This window comes from Setaria italica, chromosome IX (assembly GCF_000263155.2).
Source record: "Setaria italica strain Yugu1 chromosome IX, Setaria_italica_v2.0, whole genome shotgun sequence".
Taxonomy (NCBI): domain Eukaryota; kingdom Viridiplantae; phylum Streptophyta; class Magnoliopsida; order Poales; family Poaceae; genus Setaria; species Setaria italica.
Window position 1 is genome coordinate 53,623,868 of NC_028458.1, and position 9,173 is coordinate 53,633,040.

At 44.7% G+C, this 9,173-nt stretch overlaps 1 protein-coding gene across 1 annotated transcript; it reads left to right on the forward strand.

Annotated features, from left to right (window-relative positions):
* Positions 1-4,533: 4,533 nt before the first annotated feature.
* LOC101782145 lies at positions 4,534-7,307 on the forward strand. The gene is made up of 2 exons (XM_004985252.3): positions 4,534-5,898; positions 7,019-7,307. Exon 1 carries the CDS (start codon positions 4,698-4,700, stop codon positions 5,883-5,885), a length of 1,188 nt encoding a protein of 395 aa, XP_004985309.1. The 5' UTR covers positions 4,534-4,697; the 3' UTR covers positions 5,886-5,898; positions 7,019-7,307.
* The last annotated feature ends 1,866 nt before the right edge of the window (positions 7,308-9,173 follow it).

Sequence of the window (9,173 nt, forward strand, 5' to 3'; positions counted from 1 at the left end):
GACTTATCAGTTCAATTTCAGAAAAAGGGATGTTCAAAAATAAATACCACAAATACAAAAAATAAATTAAGCTAAAGGTAGAAGAAAATTACTGAAAGAACAAAAGAACTTTTGGTGTGTGGGTGTGTGTGATGCTCTTGTACTCGACTGGGTCTATCCGGACTCGTGTACTCTTTTTCTACCTTAATGAAATGATACGCAGCTCTCCTGCCTTGTTCGAGAAAAAAAAAGAAAGAACAAAAGAACATGTAAGGCTCTTCTTTATGGAATCTAATCATGGTTTATCTTCATTAGATTTGAGTTAACATTTCTAACTAAAACTCTTCTGTATGTAAACTCTTTTGTTTCCCAAACATATCATGAAACCCTTAACAAACATGAAATCATTGTTCGGTAACAAAACTGAACGGTTGACCCCTTTACGAACAGTTAACCTTTGTCATCTCTATGCTCCTTGAGATGAATGGTTTAGCTTTCTCTAAATGAATGTATGCGGTAACTGTTGGTCTGTTGCAATTGTTACCAGGTTTTATTACTGATTTCTTGAATCTTTTGAGCTGTGGTCCTGTGCGGTGGCTTGGTGCCTGTTTGCTGTTCTTGATCTGTTCTTCCCTTTGGTGCACCTGAATATTTTCTTCTAAATTACTGACATAAATAGAAGCATGATATTAGAAACTTTCACGAGAAATATAGGGTTGGTTTACGTCTTATTAGACATTACTATAAAATAAAACATATACTATGACTAATCCGTGAAATCATGCGGAACCTCATACTGGATCAAAAAATATACCAAGATGAAGGGGCAAGGATAACTAACATGTCACAAATACTAACCATCGAACTAATACTGAGAGAGAGAGAGAACAAATAACTTCTTTTTTTGGGCAGAAAACTCTTATACAATTGTTTTAATTTCAAATGTGGCATTTGGTGATTCGAAATGTTTCAACCACTTATTTCAGCTTTTTGCAATTTGCATAAAGCTTCTTTTCTAAATTTTTATCGTTACATCTATTTTTCTCGACTGTTTCAACAATCATTACATAATGTTTCATCTGTTTTTCGGAATCTATATGTTGCATACCATATTCCATATTGTTACACCTATCAAATCGATATGTTTCATGGTTTTGTGTAAGAAATTTTCGGATGTTGCGATTTAGTTTAATTTGAGAAGGATATGTGTCATATTTCTGCAATTTTAATGCCCCTATTTAGCTTGGGTGAGCAGCAGATTGGAAGGTGGTGCTTGCTGTCGACCTGGCGATGGATAGTGGGATGTTTCATGCAACATGGAACAATGTTTCGGTTGGACTTTTTTTTTAAGACGGATCGTGAAGTGGTGTCGGACCCAATCAGACAACTGCTCGTGCGTCCGATGCTAGCGTCCCGGACCGGACGTCCGGGCGCTAGCAACGCCCTAAAAAAATAGTAATAATACAAAAGTAGCACATCCAACATCCTAAAATCGAAAAAAAATTAATATGTGCTAACATATATATATATATATATAAGTATAATAATATGCTACAGTATTACACCATGCCTATACTCCATACCATACATAATGCGTCCATGAGTATCCCACATCCAGTAACAACAAAATGATAAAGTCATAATAATCCCAAGTTTATAGGGTCTAGACCACTCATCAACCAATTGTAAAATACAAGGTACGAAGTAATACAAAAACTAATATAAATTTTTGCTGAATTATTCATCGCAGTGGAACATTGTCGAACATTACCTATTTTTAGAGGAGACTCACTACCGGAAACAGTAACTTTGTCGAGTGCAAACGCCACTTGGCAAAGATAGACTCATCAAAGCCGTCTTTGCTGAGTATTTTTTGTCAGCACTCGGCAAACACTTTGCCGAGTGCTAAACCGACACTCGGCAAACACTTTTTGAAAAAATAATAAAAACAATCCCACCACCACCGTACCCGTCGCCACCACCACATCACCGCCACCACGGTCGCCGGCTTGTAACAACTCTAGCTAATTAAACTTGGTTAAGGTTGATTAGGAGGATTTAGCACTAAATCTAGCAGGTGAAAAGTCAATTTTGCCCTTAAAAGCTCAAATTTGGGGTTAATTCAAAAACATGAAATTTTATATAAGAACGTAAAATTTTGTCAAACTAGGAGTTGTAAAACTTTTCATTTCTAACAACTTTTATTATTAGTACTTTTGCTAGTTTGGAGTGGAAGATGTTCAAAAATAAGAATCAAAATCAGTAGCAAATCAAAGTTACTTCAAAATCTGTCGAAAACAGTGAGATTTCTTCAAGTTGGCAGCCGTTTTTCTCACAAATTCGTATATGAACTTGAGTCAAACCCTTAATCGAAGATTAATTGCTACAGATCCTTTACAACTTCAATTAATGGAGTTTTGCTAAAATCTGCACAAAGCCTATCCAAAAATCGCGTCAAAGATGGCCAAAATGGTCAACACCTCCCGACCCTGTAAAATTAGCTCTCTGAAAACAGTCCAAGGTGTGCATATTGGCAAGCAGTTTTCTCTCAAAAATTGAACAGAACTTAAACCAAGCCCTTTATAAAAGGTCGAGTTCTCAGTTCATACAACAATTTCTTCAATTAAGACTAGGCCAAATTAATATCCGAAGCCCTCCAAATCTTAGGTCAAAATCAGCCAAAACCCCGAAAATCAGCCAAACCGCAGAAATTTCCTAAGTCTGAAAATGGGGTGCTCTAGAAAATTTTGGAGCTTCACAACTTCAAATCTCATTCGAATTTGAACCAGAACCCGTTGTAAAGTTTAAACTCTGATATGGGGACTACAAATCTTAGAAGGGGAAATTTTGAAGTATAGTTCAAAATTTTGAACTTAGCCGCGTTCAAACCCAGCCCCCTCGACCTGCCCCGCAACGCACCTTTGCCCAGGGCGCACACGACGCGTGCTCTAGAGTGCCGCTCGCCGCGTGGCCGAGCCTCACCGGCAAGCTCGCGGTCGGCCAATCTGCGGCCGCGACAGGACGGGTCGACGCCCGAGCTGGCCCACCCCACGCCCCGCTTATCTTCTCCCCCTGTGCTCTATCCAGCCTGCCCAGTCGCGCAAGGCTCCTCTGCCACCACCGCACGCCGGCTCCGCCACGACGCCGCCGCCCGCTGGCCAACGCCCTCCGCTCTACCAGCGGCGCGCCAACGACAACACGAGCGCCCAGCTTCGCCAACCAGCGCCCCCGGCAAACCCGCTCTTGCACGCTGCAAATTCCCTCTGGCCAATGCACGCAAGATTCGCCAGCGACTTCGCCTCCGCCCGCAAATGGCGCCATCGCCAATCGCCCACGCGCCAGCTGCTCCCCAACACCCGCCAGCCACGCCTACCGCCGCTGCTGGCTCCGCTTCAAAGCCCCGCACCCTCCCTGTGCTATAAAAGGGCGTCACTGCCACAGGAGCTCGCTTCCGCCCACGCGAACGTCCTCCGCTCCACGCGAAGCTCTGCCGCCGGTCGCCCCACCGTGGAGAGCCCAGCTCCGCGCTGCCCCGACGCTCGACACCGCCCCCGCTAGCTTCGCCGCTGTCACGCACAGCCTCCCGCACCATCCGTTGGCCGCTAGGAGCGCCGCCGTCGCCGTTCTTTCCCCACGCGTGTTCACCGCCGACGAGCCGCCCAAACTTCACCGAGCCCTTCGCGGCGCACGTCCCCAGCCACTTGCTCCCGTCGATTAGCCCCTAAGTTCGCCAGATTTCTTTCACCGCGACGCCATAAGCACGTTTCTGTGAACGTTAAACTTTCGCAGAGACTTAGTTGTAAGAACCGAGGGCCTTTCTGTGAACTTTTAAAATGTCTAAGGACCTAACTGCAAAGCTGCTACGGTTTAGTTGAATTAAATTTTCAGATAATGGGATGAACTTCGAAAATGCACAGATAAATGTAGAAAAATACCAGATCAACTTTGCTGAACTCGGTGAAATGTTTAGTTTCATAGAAAAATAAACTTTTCCCATGTTACTGTTAGAAATAATGTTCTATAGTAAATCACAGAAAAATGGTAAATTAACAAACCCACTTTTGTTAGCCTTGTTTCAGTGAACTAGTGCCTAGAAAAATAATTAGAACCCTGACCTAGATGTTTAACTCACTGTTTGAGATTTATTCTTGGAATCTAGGGTTCGAGGGTTCGATTCTACTTTTTGCATAAAAATTAATCGAGAGATGAGAAAAATATGAATCCACTTGGAGATCCTAGGAAAAATACGAGACTCTGGATTAAACTTATTGAAACCCACTTTTCTTTTTAGAGAATGATAAATAGGAGAGATATATGAAAAATAGATGTCCTTCACTGAAAATCATGAAAAATTCACCAAAGACTCTGTTACACCAAAGATCCGACGTTGGATTATTGATCCAAGAACATCTAATACAGTAATTGCTCCTCGCAAAAAAAAAAAAAGCCTCGATCGGGGATGTTTTTTCCCCCTTGGAATTTCTGACCCATGCTCTACGAGGCCTTAGATGGGCCGCGCCGGACAAAAGCGCGGTCCAGCTCAAGCGCTTGTCTGGCGAGATCCCCACCCACCAAGCGCGTCAGTTTCTCTTCCCCACCTCGACCGCGCAGGGCTAGGGCCTAGGGCTTCGTTGCGCCGCCCCCTACGCCGCCCATCACCATCTCCCCCGCGCTCGTCGGCTTCGCCCTCGCGTGCCTTTGCTCCGCCGCGCTCTCCCATGGCCCGTCCCGAGGATTTGAAGGACGATCTGGTCCTCGAGATCAGCCGCCGCCTCCCGTGTCGCCTCGACCGGGCCTCGATGGCGGCGACCTGCCGGACCTGGGAGGCCGCGCTCACCAGGGAAGCGGCGGCCGCCCTGCTGCGGCAGCTCCCCGTGCTGTTCTTCCCCAAGGCGGAGGGGCCCTCATTCTCGTGCCTCTCGTGCGGCGGGGCGTTGCACGACCTCGCCCTCCTCCCGTACGGCATCACCGGGGCCCGCCTCATCGGCTCGCGCCCGAGCTCGTGGTGGTTCGCCGCCACGGGCTTCCTCAACGGCCATGTGCTTAGCAACACGGCCACTGGCCAGCAGATCCAAGTTCCTGATTCCATGAGATTTGGGCGTGGCGACAAGATCATCGTCGTCCAAATCCTCGCTGCTAATGTCTCTGCAATCCCCAATGATCAGGTACCAGCCGCTCTGTGCTACGGTGCCGCTCTGGTCAAGCGTGGGGCGTTTCCTGACGTCATGTTCTGGAGGTTACACCAGCAGATAGGATTGAGCTCGCGCAGTGTTGCCTTCGACTGGGCAAGGAGGGCTGCTGATGTTATACATCACAATGGTGTGTTCAAGTTCCTTACACAGGACGAGAGACTTGTCTTTGTTGTCCCGGAGATTACAGATGGAGATTTGGAGCTTCACGCGGATGTGTGGGCGCCCGCTGTGGATGTGCCGGGGGTTGAACCGCTTGAGGAACACATTGGAATTGACGCCCGCTATCTGGTGGTCTCACGTGGTGAGCTTCTTATGCTCAGGAGGTACCGCGTGATGAAGTGGTGGACAGAGTCGTTTAGGGTGTATCGTCTCGAGCGGTTGCACTTGGGCCAGAGCCCTGAGGAAGATCATTACACATGGGTCGAATTAACAGAACTTGGCGGGCGTATACTCTTTGTGGCTAGAGGCTGCTCCATTGCTTTTGAGGTTCAAGACTTCGCTGAATATCCTGCAGCCGTGGAGGGGGTCTACTTCAAGGGAGATGTGGACGAGTTTACAGATGGCTGGTGTGCAATGGAGACGCTTGGGCGCGCAACAATGCTGAGTGACTGCGGGAGGTGGTCCTTCCCTAGGAACAACGATCCCTGTTTCGAAATCCCAGATCAGGTGGATGGTACTTTCGAGCACTCTGCTGCTGCATGGCTTTTTCTGTGATGTAACTGGTCAGGTATGGTGTTTGCATTGTGCAGGTTATGTTTTAGTGATGCTGGTTATTTTTGCTTCCAATGTGCCAAAAAAAACCTAGTAGTATTGTATTAGAATTTCCAATGCAACAGTATTGATTACAAATTTTAGTCAGGCTGTCATTCTGCATTTAAGAATTACCAAATTAGAATACTGCAGTGTTTGATTATGTATCTATGTGTATCTCGTGTACCAGTTATATGCATTCAGTACAGGAATTGAGCGTCTGGGTATTACTCCCTCCATCCAGAAAAGATAGGCATATTAGGACTAGAGAAAAGTCTTCCAAAATAAATTTTGACCCTTAATTCCTCCTACAATGTAATGTCATTTGGTCATGACTCAATATAATCTCAAAACCACTTTGAATATAAATATATCGATGCAAATTGTATACGCTAAATGTACATATGCTTTAACTAATCATTGATCAAAGTTCAAGTTTGACCTTTCCCTAGACCAATATGCCTATCATTTTTGGATGGAAGGAGTATGTACCATTAACTATCTGCTCACTAGTGCTATTTGCGACCTGTTTGCTTTGTTCCTTGTTTTAGAAATTATTTAGTGCTCCAAAATTATTGTAGATATTAGAAATATAAATTGTTCCAGGGTGCCATGCATGACTTCAATAGGTGACTTGGAAATCGCTCCCCCCCCCCCCCCCCCCCATAAAGTAGCTGTTCACTTTAATTTTGCAACTTTTTTGTGGGGCTTTGCTGTTCACCTTAAAAATTAATACCGCTTGTTTCTTTTACACTATGTAATAATGATTTTAAATAGAATTGGTTTCTTTGGTGCCTCAGTTCAGTATCCTTTGCTGCATTGCTGAACACTCTGTTTTAGTTTTGTGTCGTTATACTTCCTTTACAGCGTTGCTGGTAGCTTAAAGCCTTCGAATTGTTATATGTTTATAGTAATGTGTAGATTATGGAGACAGGTATGAGCCTGTTCATGTATTTCATGTTGTATGAATTGAATGCAGGAATTGGGCGATTGTGGAACTCCATAACGCCATGGGATATATGCATATGATGCTTTAAGTTGGTTTTTATGTTGATCTTGGGTTTATATTGTACTTAAAAAAGCTGGTTTTCTTTCAGGTACTGAGCCTGGAGCAAGAGGAGGGTGGCCCGTGGGATAATCGGATTACAGCCTTGCTTACTTACTGAGCTGTAGTGTTTTTGGACCTTCTACTTGTCTTGTTACCTGAATTCACCTTCGCTGTGTCCCTCACTGAACGGTTGACCCCTTTACGAACAGTTAACCTTTGTCATCTCTATGCTCCTTGAGATGAATGGTTTAGCTTTCTCTAAATGAATGTATGCGGTGACTGTTGGTCTGTTGCAATTGTTACCAGGTTTTATAACTGATTTCTTGAATCTTTTGAGCTGTGGTCCTGTGCGGTGGCTTGGTGCCTGTTTGCTGTTCTTGATCTGTTCTTCCCTTTGGTGCACCTTTTGTTTCCTTGCCCAACCTTGCTTGACGTTGCTTTTTGGCAAGCCAAAAATGGCTGTTTGGATCCTCGGTAAGGCTCACCAAAGCACCTCTACCCAGATGAAGTCGGATTTATTTCCTGTACCCAGTGTATACGAAGTGCATGCAGGCCTTTCCAGTTTCCGTATTGTGATCCATGTTTTTCCTTGCTGCTAAAAAAGCCCTTGTCACCTCCTATGCATCGTTTCTAAGCACAGATCGTTGGTCCACATTCAAACTTGTATATCCATTTAGCTAGCAAACGCATTTTAACCACTTTTATATTTGTAAACCCGGACCACGACTATCGCTGTTCGCTCATCTAACCATGTAACAATTGACCTATTTTAGTTGGTCCAGTTAAAACGTTACGGACTGGACTGCATTGGTGGACTCGTATATTAGTACAATAATAAACCAGCTGATGTAACCAATGGATGAAGATGCGGCTGCTTTTCATGAGCCTCTGTTAATAACTTGGTTAAGGTTGATTAGGGGGCTTTAGCACTAAATCTAGCAGGTGAAAAGTCAATTTTGCCCTTAAAAGCTCAAATTCGGGGTTAATTCAAAAACATGAAATTTTATATAAGAACTTAAAATTTTGTCAAACTAGGAGTTGTAAAACTTTTCATTTCTAACAACTTTTCTTATTAGCACTTTTGCTAGTTTGGAGTGGAAGATGTTCAAAAACTAGAATCAAAATCAGTAGCAAATCAAAGTTACTTCAAAATCTGTGGAAAACAGTGACATTTCTTCAACTTAGCAGCCCATTTTCTCACAAATTCGTATATGAACTTGAGTCAAACCCTTAATAGAAGTTTAAGTGCTACAGATCCTTTACAACTTCACTTAATGGAGATTGGCCAAAATCTGCACAAAACCTATTCAAAAATCAAGTCAAAGATGGCCAAAATGTTCAACTCCTCCCAACCCTGTAAAACTAGCTGTCTCTGAAAACAGTCCAAGGTGTGCATCTTGGCAAGCAGTTTTCTCTCAAAAATTGAATAGAACTTAAACCAAGCCCTTTATAAAAGTTGGAGTCATCAGTTCATACGACAATTTCTTCAATTAAGATTAGGCCAAATTAATATCCGAAGCCCTCCAAATCTCAGGTCAAAATCAGCCAAACTGCAGAAATTTCCTAAGTCCGAAAACAGGGTGTTCTAGCAAACTTTGGAGCTTCACAATTTCAAATCTGATTCGAATTTGAATCAGAACCTTTTGTAAAGTTTAAACTCTAATACGGGGACTACAAATCTTAGAAGGGGAAATTAAATTTTGAAGTATAGTTCAAAATTTTGAACTTAGCCGCGTTCAAACCCAGCCCCCTCGACCTGCTCCGCGACGCACCTTTGCCCAGGGCGCGCACGACGCGTGCGCCAGAGCGCCGCTCGCCGCGCCTCACCGGCAAGCTCCCTGTCGGCCAATCTGCGGCCACGACACGACGGGTCGACGCCCGAGCTGGCCCACCCCACGCCCCGCTTATCTTCTCCCCCAGCACCCAGCATCGCCAACCAGCGCCCCGGTAAACCCGCTCGTGCACGCTGCAAATTCCCTCTGGCCAATGCACGCAAGATTCGCTCGCGACTTCGCCTCCACCCGCCAATGGCGCCGCCGCCAATCACCCGTGCGCCAGCTGCTCCCCAACACATATAAAAGCATAGATAAAAGCAGTCCCAAACAAACCCATGGATGGAATTCAGTGGAAACCAGTTATGTAAAAAAAATGTCCACATGCAATCAGTGCAACCTGTCGAAAAGATACAGAAAGTAAGCACTGCA